The sequence below is a fragment of the Dermacentor andersoni genome, chromosome 9 (genome assembly GCF_023375885.2).
Source record: "Dermacentor andersoni chromosome 9, qqDerAnde1_hic_scaffold, whole genome shotgun sequence".
In the NCBI taxonomy this organism is placed as follows: domain Eukaryota; kingdom Metazoa; phylum Arthropoda; class Arachnida; order Ixodida; family Ixodidae; genus Dermacentor; species Dermacentor andersoni.
Genome location: NC_092822.1, coordinates 21,241,461 through 21,258,162, shown reverse-complemented (window position 1 = coordinate 21,258,162; position 16,702 = coordinate 21,241,461). Strand labels below are relative to the sequence as shown.

Here is a 16,702-nt window from a genome sequence, read left to right as displayed (position 1 = left end):
AGTGGGGAAGAAACCAGTGACCGAAAACGTGCCACTCGACTTGTTCAGTGGTAAATAGGAGCAGATCTGTGACGATTTACACGTAATAATTAGGTAATATTTTGTGATATGAAAGTATGAAACCTGATACCTACATCTTTCTTTAATATGGGGCACACTATATTTATCGGTTGTAAATGAAAGAAGCGAGTCTCTAGACTAGGTAGCGTTGCCTGCAATGTATGAAATGTAGTATTGAAACCTGATGCGTTGCGCCACTGTCACATTCATGTGCATGTAGCTTATTTCTCACCTTGTTCATTTATCATTCTAAATTTTAAATATTGACATCCACCTGGACTGTAGCACAAACCTACAAAGGAAACCCCGCATAGGTTTCTCTGAAAGCTCTGAAACAGAGCTTTCTTTTTTTTTTTTTTCCTTTCATTAAGCTTCTTCTATCTTGTGGGCTTCTGCAGAAGTTTTTGCCACATTTAATATCACCACGCTTCAAGTTGTCGATGAATTCAGCCTCACTCTTCAACCTGCTAGCCTTCTGGTTAGCTAAGATGGTAGAGTGACCGCCCCGAAAACGCGTTGGTCTTTTGTTCGGTCTCCAGGCAAGGATGAATTTTTTTTTCTTAAATTGCAAAGGTTTCTTCCCGAGAAACCTCCATTGGATTTGCTTTGAAACTTCATGCTACGATGCAGGTGAATGCCAGTTTTTCCCTTTCATGAACCTTGCAGGCTTCCTTCCGCAGGACTGATTTGCCACAGCACTGTGAATTACAGAGCATATTGCGACAATGACAGGAAATGACAACGACAAGCGCTGATACAGCGTTTGTCTTCGTCGTGTCCTGTCCTTGTCCCAGTGTGCTCTGTAATTCACACTAACATAGAACACCAGCTAGCTCGGTCTCAAACCTTGCCATATCACTCTGTCCATGCCCACTGTGTCCATGAGAGGGGAGTACGTGCACGTGCATGCTGTATGAAAATTGCGACTGAGAAAGAGCACCCATTGCCTCGTGTATTAAATTTTACACGGTTGCTAAAATGCACAGTGCAGGAAAAAGGAAAAATCTGGTCGTGTTTGAGGCCACGGGGCCTCATCTCTCTTGCAAACATGACTTGTGCCAAGCATGACAGCATGCTCGCTCACCTTTTCAAGGATGTCTCGCGCTGCTGCCGAGATGTTGGTGCGCAGTCGCAGCTGCTTGTGGAGGATGTTGTCGTACATTTCCACCGTATCTCGGCTGTAAAATGGTGGCTGCGCAGCATACAGTAACAAATCAGTAAACGTTTTGGAATAGCGGCATGCAAATAATTGATTGAAACAGCAACTTGATGCTGCTGATGACTCTCGGACGGCGTATTTGGATGCTTACGTATTCCAAAATGCTGACTACATCAACCATCTTGATGCCTAGCAGGTTGAGCACATAGCAGACACAGTAGACCATCGAGATATCCAGTCATTAATATTATGCATAAACTTGTCTAGTTTAAATTATGCGAGAACTTGATCTTAATCTCACCAGTGCTAAAGCTGAAATTACGTGTGTAATGTCCCAAAGAAACATATGGGCTATGAAGGATACCACAGTTCTTTAAAGCACACATGAAATAATGTACACTAGCGCTTTTGCGGCTGGGAATCAAACCCATGACTTCATTTTGAGCAGTGGAATGCCATAGCCACAGAGCTATCATACCAGGTGCTCCTACTATTACCGAGTTTAATGCTCTCGCATGCAAAAATATTAAGGATTTCTAATGAACTGTGGGTCACCTAACCATCCAACAACGCAGGGACATTCCAGGGATAGCTAAAATCAGTAATTAGTGCATGGTACTATGCCTGGCACAATGATTCGGCTTCTGTCAGCAAACAATACAGGTCTCGATGAACAGTGCAATATGCGCAGGAAGAAATGTGCAAAAACTGCTGTTGCGCCAGCAGTGGTACCACAGGACTTCCTCGCTTCCGCCTGACAGACACTCACCAGGCCGTAAAGCATTTCATACAGCACGGCTCCCAAACACCACCAGTCCACTGTGCGGTCGTAAGCTTCCTTCCGGAGCACCTCTGGAGCCAGGTACTGCACAGGAATCGTTGTAGTTATTGCAGTAAGCTGCTCAAGTGCTTAGAACAAACCATAGTGTCATAGCCTCAATTAAAGCAACCTTAAAAAAAAATTTTTTTTTAAATGGCACACGCAAGCTTCTGTGCTCTATGTGCGCCCATGTAACACGTATACAGTCGAAGCCTCTACAAGAAACACCTTTACAACGAAATGCCCTGTGTAAAAAAGGATTACATATTTCCTAGCCAATCTTTTACGCAACCTCGCAATTACCCACTTTCCCAGATGTCGGACACAGTTTGAAGGATCTGGTGAAGGTAGCATCAACTTCCTACTATTACAAGCAGCCGCCGCTTCTAGAGCTGCGTGCGGAAGTTGTCTAGCAAAGAAACTTGTCCATACTATAGCAATGATAGCTATAAAATGTTTGAATGTGGCACTGCCATGGTGGGCCACTGGCTTCCATGCATTCTGGAGCAACTGGACAGGAATCGTAAAAAAAACCGAAAGGCTAAAGGCTTTTTCACATTAGGCAGCGACTGAAAGCAGTTGCAATAGCAAATTCTACTCTCTCTTGCACATGTTACTCCTGATACACATGATCATCAATCACCACTCCAGGTGCATGTTGACAAACTTGCTCTAGCAAGGCACACATACTACAAGCTCCTTGTCAGTGCTTCTGTTTTTCTGCAGTACAGCATTGTGGTGCCATCTAGCATGCGCTTGATGAATGTAGGCTGTTGCTTGCAAAATTCTGGCGCACACTTTTACTTATTTCTCCACTATGTGTTCGCTTTTTATGTTTGCATGATTGTACATATGAAGCACAAGAGGCTTTGGACAAGCTCCATAACCACACATTTCGGAGGCACACATGACACACAAGAGGCTTCACAAACCCATGTAGACTAACTTGCTATCTCAAGTAAAACACAGAAGGCTACAGTCTTGATTTAACCATCTTGGACTCAGCATCCACTGTTGCGAACACTGTCCTTCATCGTAGTCGGGACTAAACCAGCAACGAGAAGCTAAAAGAATTCTAGCCTGAGATATAGCTTAGAAAGCACTGTATTAAGAATTTAATCATTTTGTTGACACTGGTTCTTGGAAAATTTTATACTCTGTGCGAGACGCTTAGCTGCATCATCACCGACAACACACGGATGTGTAGTAAATTTCTATTACCACTGCATGACGTGTTTATCCAGAATCGGAAGTGAAGGCAACAAACAACCAGGTGATGTTAGAACCTCTATTAAAGTGTTCAGGCAAACAGAACACTTCTTTTAATTTGACCTGAACAAATGGATTCTTTGTCCACATACGTGAAGGAGCTTGTGTGAGCACATATTTGCGCCATCTGTTCAAGCAATACATTTCTCAGATTCATGAGAGACCATTTGACAGTCAGGACTGACCATGAATCACTAGGATTTTCTTGGATCCAAAGAGGACATTGCGACATGCAAAATGAAGTCTGCCTGGCCGGCACAGCAGATAATAGCAAGATGTCATGTTTCTGTGGTGCTCCAAAGCAGAGTTTGAACGCTGAGTAAGCTAGTAATGGTGAGTATGACTAATCTAGCAATGCTGGGCATGACTGAAGAGTGGCTTGGCCTTGTGAATATGGGGCAAACATAACTAACCTCAGGTGTTCCGCAGAATGTGTTCGTGGTCTCCTTTTCCTTGATACCCTCTTTGCAGAGGCCAAAGTCAGTGAGAACCACGTGACCCTGAAAGTAGGAAGACACGTACCTGCATTAGTGCTCTCTAAAAACATTTTATCAACCCACATTTTTTTATGTGTACCTACCCACCGAATCGCTTGCACCATCTACTTAACAACCAGCACAAAAAGAAAGGCCACACAATGACAGCACTATTTTTTTCAATAACTGCTGTTGTCAACTGCTAAAGAGGACACCCACTTAGAGTTTGGCTGCCAATCACAACTCAATTATGATTTGAAGGTGTGTAGACGATATGCTAACGTGAAGAGGTCAGCCTAACGCGTCCCATCAGCCTCGAAGAGGCAGGACGTGTTGAATGTGCTCTTGAACAACGCTTTTCAATGTGGTGAAAGCAGTTTAATGCATGGATCTGAGACCTCAAATAGGTACGACATAATGCTAACGTATTTCTCTCGTATATACCATTAAGTCATCACTGAATTCTTTATTGTTAAAGTAGAAGTGTTTCAGTTACACTGGATTTATTACCAGCTAGATGTTCCTTTTAAAAACAGACCATACTGTATGGTTGGCACTCAGTGAAAGCAATGATGAATGGAAAAATGAGCTATTGAAGTAATACAGCCATATCGCATAAAGACAGCCTGTGGTCTCAAAGCAACATGGTGTCAACATTAAGCAAGCACTTGACACCACGATTGTCTTTCATGATGATTTTACTATCTGCAGATCATGTGTAAAGTACAGAACGTGCAAAGGGCCAAACAACAAATAAAAATGAACTTGAGTTCCTAGAAAACGAAAGCTGGCACTGATAGCTGAACCGCACAAGTAGTGCCGCGCAAGTAGTGCCACTGGAGTTCACGCATCTAACGTAGACTTTCGTATGCACTTATTGCCTGCCGATTGTAACAAGAGAGGAAGAACTTACCTGTGCATCAAGCAGGATGTTTTCAGGCTTCAGATCTCTGCAGAACAAAAAATTACCATCATTGAACAACTGCAAGGCTACCAAAAGGCTATTCACGGTGACCAGAAGCAGCTTGCCTTTCTTACCTGTACACTATTCCCTGAGAATGCAAATACGAAAGGGCACTTGTAATTTCAGCAGCATAAAAGCGAGCTCTGGGTTCTGCAAACGTCCTCTCCTTTTGAAGGTGAAAGAAAAGCTGGAAGATAAAAGAGCTGCATTTCAGAACAATGACTTTTGGCTGTGCTTTCTTGCAAAAAGATGCCCAAGCTGAAGTATGACACCAATCAGATATACTAGGTGATGACGAAAAACCTAGGAGGTTTGCAAATACCGAATAGTAGATTTCGAATCGAATTAAGAAAACAAAGTCGAATATCGAATATCAGAAAAATTATTCACATCTAATGTCTGCGAATTTTGGGCAAAACAACAAAGTGACGCACATGCTCAGGAGTTGCCTAGCATTGCATAACAAGAATGTAGTAAGCTATCACTAATTTAGGGTACATGAATATCAAGATATACGGTACAGTCTACCTTTAGTAAAGGGATCTCCAAATTAGTATACAAGCACTGATTACTGCTCAGTTCTAGCAAAAAGTTCTTGAAAATATTTTTTTTAATCAATAGAATGTCACTTGAATATAGTGATTTCTTTATCTCTGAAGGTAAAGAATTAGTGATGTTATGTTTTACTGAATACCAATCAGGCCCTTAGTTCAACAATGAACTTGTGTATTATGACAAACCTTTACTGCATAGAAAGTTTTGCTTTCCAGTTTTGCCTGAAAATACACAAGGACTTTCTAATTTATACCGCAGGTGGGTTATAATAAGGCCAACCTGCGTGACAGACGAAAGCACGGACCGTGCATTATGTACGTGACTCAATCACCGCTCCGTAGCTATCGTTGGTGCTGTGCAGGTCGACCGCGGTCGGTGTCAACGGTAAAGCAGGCAATTTTTCATTGTCAGGTTCAGCATGAGTTGCCACCTGTCAAATATTTCGAAATAGAGAGGGTCGCGGGAATTTCGTGCTAACTAAAGTGTCACAAGTGACTGGGTTGAGACAGAACAACCAAGCTCGGCACAACAAGAATGGATGAAAGAGCACCACACCTCTCCGCCATTGACGTAGTCCAAGACAAAGTACAGCTTCACGGGCGTCTGGAAGGAGTAGTGGAGCCCCACGAGAAATGGGTGGTCCAGGTTTTTCAGGAGTACGTTCCGCTCGGACATGATGTGGTTGCGCTCGTTGCGCTTGAGGATCATCTTCTTCTGCAGCACCTGGCCAGGACAAGACAAATGATAGTGGGAAATAATGAGGCTAGGTGAGCTACATTGAAACCTTGTTACTACGAACACCTCATAAACGAATTTTTCAGAACACCCCTGCCGACTTCTTATGGTTTTCAACGTAAAAATATTTCGGTACGACGAACTTCAGGATACCGAATTTTCCAGAATGACAATCATTATTCAGTTTCTGTGCCATGTTAACGCCTCAGTACTACGAACTATTATATATTTTGCACATATAACCTGCACCAACATCTCAAAAAAAAGAAAACAAAAGAATAACAGCAAAATGGGGGTGCGGATCATATGCGAATTTCACCGTGCGACTGTTGCACATGCGAATGCTGCAGGTTATTACAGATGTGCGATGTGCCAATATGGGTGAACGTCATATTCCTCTACAGTGTCTCTTTGAATGTCGGCGGTGACCAGGCCTTATAAAGCATGCAAACTCGGGGTGCTGTACCTTGATGGCATAAAACTGCTTCTCCACTTTGTGCCTCGCCAGCAGCACTCGTCCAAAGCTGCCTTTGCCGATCACTTTGAGGAACTCGAAATCACTCGGCTTTACACTGTAACACAATGTAAGGTCGACGTTGTAAGGTTACAATATAAGGTCAATAGCGCAACCTAAAATCGACAACAGCAAAAAAGAGAAACTTACTGTGGTTTTTCTGTCGAGCCTAGGTCGACCTGCAAGAAAAGGAAAAACACCAAAAAACAGTTATTGCATTACATTTTGAAACTTACACAGTCAAACCTCGATATAACAAACATGGCTATACTAACAAATTACCAGATATAACAAAGTAAATAAATGTCTTTTGCTGATGTAAGTGTGTAACAAATATCAGATATAATGAAGGTAGTTTTGCAATGGATGCAACTTTGTTGCAACAAGGTTTTATTATGTAAGCAAACAGGAGCCATATTAAACAACAATACCCTTTCAATTATTCTTTTCTCGTGCTCCAGTTTCATTAAACAACCAACCAAAACGATACTGGCAAGCAGCAGATGAGACACCATAGGTCAGCAAACTCACACAGACTCGCACCAACCCACGAGTCGAAGCACAGCTCACTGGCATTATCGCAAATTTGAGCCCTAGTGAACCCGGCTGAGTATATTTTTGGCAAGACCGAGTCAAAGCAAGCCCTAAGCAAGAAATATAACTTGCGAGTGAGTCTGAGCGAGTTCTGTTTATTTTGCCAATCTGTGACGGTCACAAGCAAATGATGAAGGGAAAAATAGAATAGACCATGAAAAAAAAATCGTAATAGAGACCGATTTCCACCAAATTTCATGGAAACATTTTTCTCGTTTCATTCCACTGTGCTGGTTTTAGCCATCACACCAATAATATGTCCGACATTCTTGATTCTCCAATCACTACAGTACCTTCTTGCACTCCATAATTCAGATGTCAAAATCTTCTGACATTCTAGCCAGATAACATCCCTCCCACCTTTCTTTTGCAATTTGTAGGCAACATGTCTTCAAAAAATGCATCTAATTATACAAGCAAGATATAATGTGAAAACAGTGAGTGCAGAATATCACAGGAACCGAGGAGCTCACACAAAGCCAAGCATAGGAGAAATTAACTATTGCTTTCTTAAAATTGAATTGCACAAGATTGTTATTACAATAACCTTAATATTCTTAGTACAGAAAAACAGAAATGAGGGATAAAAGGAGGGAAAAAAAGAAGACAACTTTCCACCAGTGAAATCTGAGCTCGCAACCTTCATAGGAGGTTACAAGAAGGCTGTGGGTCCAGACTTCACCTGAGGCCAGTTGCCCGTTTTTTTTCCCACTTTCATTTCCCTTTTTTGTTACTAAGAATATGGAGCTTATTGCAGACATATCCCTATTCATAATTCAAGATTTCAAAAATAAAAACTGATTTCCTCTGTGCTTTGTTGCTTCCCTTCTTTTCACTAACAGCTACTAGGAAAATGTTTGTTGAATGTTACACACATTCAACACGGCAAAATATGTAAAAAGAATGATATTACCCATAAACATAATGAAAAGTAGATTAGGGACATACACAAATTCTGGACTGCACTTTATGCACAGTACTTAATTTATAGGGTGACAAGTGCACTGAAGAAATAAATTGCAGCCCTTCACACATCTGCAAGCAAAAAATATACCAAATTCTTAATTTTTGGTTGATAATGTGAACATTGTAATGTCTGCAGGAAGAGGGGGGTAGCTATTTAGTGATGGCTATCACAGACTAATGTGTAGTACTATTAAGGCACCATGACAACATACTGGTTCGGGAGCCTCCACACCCTGCCCATTGTTTTCTTCTTCCTCGGCCACTTCTTTGATGCTCAAGTTCTTGTCAACATTGAGAAAGGCCCTGACGTCTTGGCTGAAAGATATGGCAGGTAGCCAACAAGAGGTCCTTGAGTATCCAGACATCATGGCCATCACAGGTTGCGATAACAACATGCTGAGCAATTGTAGCTACACGCACCAGTCATTCTTCTCAGAAGAACAGTGCAGCTAAAACACAGATTTATACTGCATTTAACCATGCTAATAATCTTTTCTATATTCCCTTCGGGTGCCAATTAATTTTGTTCATTGAAAATTTGGTTTCACCATGTTTTGTGCATCTTCATATGCATGAGAAGCATACTACAGCAGAACAGGTAATAAATTTTGAAATTTGAAGTGAGTTTCGTGAAGTTCATGTCAGAACTTTCTACAGGAGCATCAGATATACTCTGGAAAAAAAAAACATCCAGCTATCATTTTGAAAAATATCCCTAATGTAAATCTGTGAGAAACAATGAAAGAAGTGAACCTGCTACATGGCGACGTACTGGCACCGAGAGCAAACATCCAGACATCTACCATCAAACTCCTGTCACTGAAACACCTGAATATAGTCACATTTGCAGAAAAGGTCCAAAAGGAAGTGCCTCGGGATTGAGAGTGTTGCAATCGCTGGCATGTGGACACGTTATGTGGCAATCTTAAAATTTTGTAACCTTACTTTGTTAGACGGAAAAAAAGGATAAAAGACCTAAGTGGCTATAAACACAGTTATCAGTCATTTGTCAACATCCTTCACAACTTTTGCATTGATGCCTTACCGATTGGATGAGTTATATAGATATCAAATTAAATTTTGTTAATTTATTACTAGTGCAAATAGAGAAACACTTATGGCTAGCACGAGCATTTTCCTGCGAGTGTGTGAAGTGCTAACATTAAACAGAAACAGGAAGACACACATTAAACAGAAACACAGAAACAGGAAGACACTAGTCCTCATATCTTCCTGTTTCTATGTTTCCGTTTAATGTTCGTGCTTCACACAAAAATGATGCAGCACTTACCATCCCAGTCAGTTACACTACTAAGCATGAACAATACCCATCAACATACAGTGATCGCCATTTGGGTCAAGCCCTCTCTAATTTTTTTAATGCTTGGCGACATTTAGTTGGCACAATCGGTTGTGCAGAGACATCACAAGCAATCAACTTTTCTCTTCGAAGTACAAAAAAAAAAAAAAAAAAAATTAGCAGCATGTTACATACTCCTGTAACACAAATTCGAAAGCCTGCTGCAGACTTGGTAATGCATCGTCTCGTATTGTTGCATTGCTGCTTTCACAGTTTGGCTTCATCAGATCGTTTTCGACGCTTAGCTTCGGCTTCGTGCGCTCGTATAGTGGGGTCACCTCGCGCCAACAACCTTTCTCTTTGACTTTACGTCACATCCTCTCAGCAGGGGGGGACTGAAATGTATGCTATTCTGTGTATGTTATATCGATGCTTTCAATGAATGTATGCGCTGTCCACTTCACTTAGCTGAACGCTTGTAGCCTCAGCCTTACGGGAGTATGAGCCATTGCATTTTTCGCTCGCTTTCGGGGGTATGAGCCATTGAGAAGGCCACATTATTTTTGCACCACTCGACTAGACGCCACATTTCTGTACGTCGTATGCGCATTTTCAATGAATGTATGCAATGTACACATCACTTTGATGAGTGCTTGTAGCCTCTGCATTACGAGAGGGATGAGCCATTGCATTTCTTGCTTTTTAGAGGGATATGAGCCATTGCTGATGATGCTAGTTATTGTACCACTGGACCGGACAATGCATTTTTTTTTTTCAACACAATTTGGGTATGAGCCACTTAAGGCTTTCGCCCTAAAAGTGGCATTTCCTGAACCTTTATCACTTCTTACTCACTTCTGCATCAGCTTCTCATCTGTGACGAGCTTCTGGATGAACTCGTCCAGCCCTTGACGCCTGCTCCGTATGAAGTCGGGGCTGAAGTTGTTCCCAAAAAGCTTTTTGCCAGGAAGCTTGAGATGGCAGCCCGGAAACTGCTTCTTGATCTAAAAAGAATTTTGTACCATCAGCATAAACTGGAATGCACTGTGTAAGTGTGACATGAAATCACTGTAGCTGGTTTCTAAGCATGAGGTATAAACCCAAGTGTATGTTCTGTTGGAGTCTAAATTAAGCTGCCGTTACAAATGCAGGTGAACCTGGAAATGGAATAACACATTGGAGTAGTTTAAGAATTGTTCGCATTTGGTCTTATGTTGGTAGTACATTAATTAGCTGCATGGACAATTCCTCTCATTTTCTCTACTTTCAATGTAGTCTGCAGAACATCACAACAAAAGATTTTAGCACTGACACATCTGTTCAGAGTCCATCATGTTTTGTGACAGAAGGGGGTATTGACACTACAACAAGGTCAACACAAAGAGTGTCATACTTTCCAAAAAGCAACCAATACAAGTGCTAATGGTGCACTTGCTCTGTTAATTGCAAACTTGTTTTCCTTGCAGAAACAACACGGTCACAATTCACAAGCCGAGCAATAGCAATGCTCACGTAAACTCTGCCAACCACAATCGTGATTCAATGTTGAACAGAAAGGCATAGTGAGAGCCCCCTCCCCTAAAATGCAGCATCCAATTATAAAAGAATGTTAAAACAAGCTACCTGTTGCTGGCCTCAACTTTCTCGCAACATGTGCAGTATAATCAAACATTAAAGGAAACACCTGTTTGATTTGGATACCAACTACAGCTTAATTATGACACAAAGACATGCAGACTTTTTTTAATTTTCAATACTTCTCAGCCAAATGTATCCTACCAACCCTTTACTTTTTTTCTCTCTCAATGAGGTAGGAATGTTTCAGTTATATTATCAGCTAGGTGTTCCATTCATGGTACATGTCATGCAGGACGTGTACACTTCAAGCTACCATGAAATGCGTTTTTGCCTCTTTCTCTAAAGCTACTACTCAAGTCTCAAATATAGCATATAGCTAAATGCTCAGTGTTTACGAGCTATCAGGATATGAACAATACATCGAGAGCACAGCAGCAGCAGCTGTACAATGTGCCGACTTACAATGTCCAGAAGCTTGCTGAAGTCATTGTACCTCCTCAGCACAAACCACGAATGCCCGTCAACAGTCACGACGACTTTGTACACCTGAAAAGTTGCACGCAATGCAGGGTCACAAATCCACTTCGAGCCAAGCTAGAATCAAGCAGTATTAAAAATAAAAACACTACAGTTTCGCAATAGCTGTGTTTACATGGGTACAGTAGAAGCGTATCATATTAATTTATCATATCACATACACTCACACACCACCGTTTACGTGAATGTGCATTTTGTTGTCCAGCAAACTAACGACACCTAGTGTCACATTTAGAAGTAGCGCTCTCACTTCCAATGAGCCTGCCTTTGCTGCCGCTCTGTCACATGTGTCCAAAAATACCCACAGGGTGATGGCTACATTCCACAGGTTTTCCTTCATTTTTCCACATAGGCAAATTTACAGTAAGGTTATCTCGCGATAACATACTGTATTTTATCATAATAACAACATTTCTCAGCATGTGTAGCAGTGGTAGACGAGCACAGGCTGTCTCAGCTTCTATTACCTCAAATAGGACTTAGCTATGTTAATGATGCGAATCAAGCAACTCACCAATGTTAATATGATTTATTAATGACAATGATGACACTGCTTCAACGCACGCAATGTACTCATAAGTGAATAGAAATCTTGTTCGCCCTGCTTCGTAAGCTGGCAGTCTTGTTTTGATGCCTCTCAGTGCAGTAGTGGCTGCTGCTGGTTACCTGGCCGGTTTTCATCCCGCAGCGAATGCTTTCCCATAATTCCCAATATGATACGCTTCTGTTTACGTGCGCCGCTGAAACGTGCACTCTCCATCTCAAGCTACCCCTATTTGGTGCATTAAATGAGATGCGCCTTACTAGTGTATTACCTCATTTACACGAGATACGATATGCTTAAAAGGTGACATGACATGATTCTGTCGCATTCATTTAAACAGAGTTTGGCAACTTGTGTAATGCGCAACACGCGTAAACTGGTTGTCAGAGTAAAATAGTATGGGTACCAAGGGAAGGTAAATGCAATGCAAGATCAGCAAAGGATTAGTTGAGGCAATAAGATTAGAAAATTTCAGGACACAAGATGGGTTTGGCTGACAAAAGTCGGGGGTAACTTGACATAGCTGGGAGAAGTGTTAGTCCTACAGTGGAATTAACTTCTTGATTAGATAAGACTAGCCCGTACACTTTAGTTGACTCCAAACCATTTTGATCGAGCCGGTCATCGATGTCAAGCCATTCCAAAACTGTTTTTAACAAGCCATAACGACATGAAGTCATTCATTAAAATGATTGTTATGCACAAGATGATATAAAACATTTTAAGTGAAGTGAGCCAAAATTTCTGCATACAGAGAAGCGGTGATAGGGTTAAAAATCTGGTGTTGAAGCTAACAATGCCTAATGTGGCCTCCTGCAAAGTGCTTTGAAACCGAGCACTTGATTTAGCAATGAAAAGATGCTGCTACGATGACTATCGCCACATCCCTGTAATGACAGCATAATAGGCAGCAGCAACACACTCACGCTCGCAATATAAGGCCACAAGTGGAATCATGCAAGTCAAACCGATTAACATAAAGCCAAGTTGCAGCCTTGTCACTGGTAAGCAAGAAAATTGCAACATATGCAAACATTTGGAGATGTACAGTCAAACCTCATTATAAGGAAGTTGCATCCAATGCAAAAATACCTTCCTAATGTACAATATTCATTATAAGCTTACATTTGTTACGATTTGGCATCGGTCAAATATTTTGAAGTTACTTTATTCAGTAATTCGTTGCATCGAGGTTCAACAGAAAGCCTATCACCACACCACTTTTGTAAACAGGGTATGGAGATATAATTTATCAACTTTGTAATCTGACAACTCGCTGCACTTTCACGCTGATTAGTACATTACAGGTGGCAAGCAAACTGCCACTGTAACATACAAGAGCCAGGTAACCTTTAAGAATGAAAAAGGAAGAGATGGATGTGGGCCAACTTTACTGGTTGTCGGGAGTTGTAAAGCAAAAAGAAAAGGTGCATATTAAGATATGTGGACTCAGACATATATAATCGAGGCAAATAAAGTTGTCATTTGCTGCAAGTTCTGGAAGACATTCTTTAAAGCTATTACGACCGTTTGACCATGTAAGCAAAAGCCTCTCATCTATTACATCATAAGTGAGACTTGCTACTTAAGTGAACAAAATGCTGCACTTCCCAATTAAATGAAAGCTGATCTAGCTGGTTACATGCAATGTGGTGCAGATCTACCATCATTGAACTGAAACGAGGCAAAGGAAGATATACGTAGGATAAACACCGAAGGCACAGTCCATATCGTCTGCTAGCGGTGATTACAGACAGGAGCCCTTCTGTAACCACTGTCTGCCAACCATAGCTACTGATAAACTCGCACGTGCAGTTTGCATAAATTGGTTGCATTATTGCAATATGAGCAGAAGAATGGACATCCCCGCACCCACTGGGAATAGTTTTGCCGACGTTCTGTTTAATGTTTGTTTTGGTATTCTGCCACGGCAGCCTCACGTGCTTTATGTACACAAGCAGCACCAGCATAGTGCAACATTCCTCCCAAATCAAGCGGCTGTGTGCTTCACAAATGGCGATAGTGTATACAAAGCAGGTTGCACTTTCCTGGCCATGTACAAAAGCATGCTTCAAGAAAGACATCAGCAAAAATTACTGAAGTGCAGTGGCAATCCTTGCAAGCTTTCTGCGAACATGACACACATGCCTGTTCGTTACCATAGCTTGCAGACGACACGAACTGTGCATTCAGGCGTGCGCTCCATCTTTTGTGTTTCGCCTGACACTGAGGACACGCTAAAAGAAGCTGTAGGTGTCAAGGATGCTTGCAATCAGTTTATTATGTCCGAGCGTCGATAGTTGGCAAACAAAACAGCGATAACAAGCAGATTTGAGGCATACCGTAAACTTCTTGTTCTTCTCCTGTATCTCTGAATTGATAACTGAAGCAGTTGTGTGTGGAGGTGGCGTGGAACCATTGTGATGAACGCGAAGCAGCTTTGGCTCTGCGAGCGCGTCCGACATTCTGTATCCTGCAATCAGATTTTTTCATTCCCTTCCGTTAGCTTAAATCAACACAACGCTGCCAACTTATACGAAAACCAACGCTTTGGCAAAATGACACATCTCAAGACAGCTTCCCAAGGTTACAAGAGGAGAATCACTTTACAACATACTTATAAACCAAATTGAATGCTTCGTCGTTAAAGCAAATAAATGACACAGAACAAAACTAATAAAAGATAGTATACGTTATGCAGAAACAGTATGCAGTTAAGCAATGATGACAAACTGCCAAAGGCCACTGGGTAATACATCACAAATGGCAGATTTATTAGCAAACAATTTCATCACAGAATAAGCATGCACTATAAAAAAATCCTTTTCAACTGCCATTAATAAATTTTCTTAGAATATTCCAAATGCATCTGTCTTTAAAAGGGATGCTCCTTTGAAAATTCCTCACCAAAACATAACATAGCTGGAGCTTAGCAGGAAATACATAGGTCTATCTTATCACACACAGTTTAGAACAAAATACTGCCTCGGTCTCTCTGCCCGCCACGGATCATAGCTAAGCAAGTAGCAAATTCAAATGAATAAGCCAGGGTGCAAGGATGGAGATGCATTAATGTGAATAATCTAGACAGACCGACTGCACTGTAATGTGGTCAAAACACAAACCTCTGCAGGAACGCCTTCTACCTGTATTAATGTGCTTTTAAACAAGCTTCAAGAATGAGTGATGGCGTTCTATTCACCGTCAAGCTGGTATTCAGTATTCACCCGTAAGAAAGTAAAAGACAAATTGCAGACCACTGCAAACATGCCGGCACATCCCATAAAAGGCGAAGCAGTGGTGCTTCGCCTTCTGCAAGCTTCACAGTATGTGAACAGACGTTACATTTTTCATGTTTGTGCACAGGTCATTCATTCAGTGGCCTGTCACTTACTCCTGCCCGTCACTTCAACGAAACCACTTGTCGAGGTCCAGAAACGACCCATCACAGCTGTCTGGGGGAAGATCACCAACATAACTGGGGCTAGCCCGCCCCAGGCGGGGCACGCGAGCCCGAGATGCCTATTGCGGCTGTAAAACCATAAAATCTCCAACAGGCCACTGGGCCGGCTTCCGTCATTACTGCGTCCGCGAGATTTCCCCGGACCACCGCAAGGAGGAGTTACTACCCACCGTGACAATTAGGCGTCGTCTGGAAGTGACGATCCGTGTTAGTGGTCCCCTTTGAGAGAGACGGAGCGGGGACTCCGCCGTCACCGCACCGTAACGCTGGTGGTCCCCTCTGAGCCGCTCATGATCCCACCCAGAAGCGGTCGGGTTTTCTGCGACGTAGGCTCGCCCGATAAGGTGGCTGCAGCTCGTGCTCGCGCTGATAAGGCCGCACGGCCCCTTTGCCAAGGACAGAGAGGCTGCGCCGACGATCGAGGTCCTCTCAGGAGCACGACGTCTGCTGCTGCAATACGCAAGAGCGCAGCGCGCACAGTGAATTCACAGCGTACTACTGGGCGAGCGGGCGGCTTTCGCAAGTCAACGTCCCGCAAAACCGCATATCGTAAGCGGCGCAGCTGTCAAGGTGATGCGGCCCTGTGCCTGCGCGCAATCGCGTCTGCGACCGAACGGGAGTGACTGGCCCTCCCGCCCCTTCCCAATGATTGATCCCTGCTCGCTCTCCACGCGACAGTGACGCGCGCGTCGTTGTGACGAGAGCAGCAGTACTTCACGTGGACGGCGTTAAACGCTGTGTCATCGTCCATCTGCGCTGCGGTCAGCGAGAGCGAACGGGGCATTCCTCGGCGTTGAGTAAGCTAGGGCGCAAAATGCACCTGCCGAGTAGTTATATAGGCGCGGGGCGTTTGTTCATCCTTCGCATTTTTTGTGCGTGTGTGCGCGCGTTTCGAAACCTCTGCGCTCGCGCGCTCCTTCGGATTGCTACCACGAGAGACGAAGGAACTCACCATTTTTTTCGCTCTCGAACGCGGCGAATAATTTCCTCCCCTTTGTTCCTCTTTCGCGACCGATCCTGGCGTGCCCGTTGTGGCCGTCGAAGTTCCTTGGCGGGATCCCCTAGGCGGGCGCTGCACGGGCCGTCGGTGTGACGCCAACAGAAGCTTATTGTGTGCGCGTGCAAACGCCCCCCTTCGAAATCAAGTATCGCACAGTAAAAACGGCGC

At 42.9% G+C, this 16,702-nt stretch overlaps 1 protein-coding gene across 1 annotated transcript in view; it reads right to left on the bottom strand.

The window, feature by feature from the left end:
* The window catches only part of LOC126527230 (serine/threonine-protein kinase Sgk2-like), a 24,741-nt gene extending 8,039 nt beyond the window's left edge, over positions 1-16,702 (bottom strand). The window contains exons 1-14 of the mRNA XM_050174984.3: positions 16,487-16,702; positions 15,705-15,984; positions 14,414-14,544; positions 11,453-11,536; positions 10,268-10,416; positions 8,325-8,427; positions 6,703-6,731; positions 6,505-6,610; positions 5,859-6,026; positions 4,823-4,935; positions 4,698-4,734; positions 3,722-3,808; positions 1,989-2,084; positions 1,145-1,252 (exon numbers count right to left, since the gene is read on the bottom strand). Coding sequence (XP_050030941.1) covers positions 1,145-1,252; positions 1,989-2,084; positions 3,722-3,808; positions 4,698-4,734; positions 4,823-4,935; positions 5,859-6,026; positions 6,505-6,610; positions 6,703-6,731; positions 8,325-8,427; positions 10,268-10,416; positions 11,453-11,536; positions 14,414-14,536 — 1,203 coding nt within the window. The 5' untranslated portion in view covers positions 14,537-14,544; positions 15,705-15,984; positions 16,487-16,702. The remainder of the gene's footprint in view (positions 1-1,144; positions 1,253-1,988; positions 2,085-3,721; positions 3,809-4,697; positions 4,735-4,822; positions 4,936-5,858; positions 6,027-6,504; positions 6,611-6,702; positions 6,732-8,324; positions 8,428-10,267; positions 10,417-11,452; positions 11,537-14,413; positions 14,545-15,704; positions 15,985-16,486) is intronic.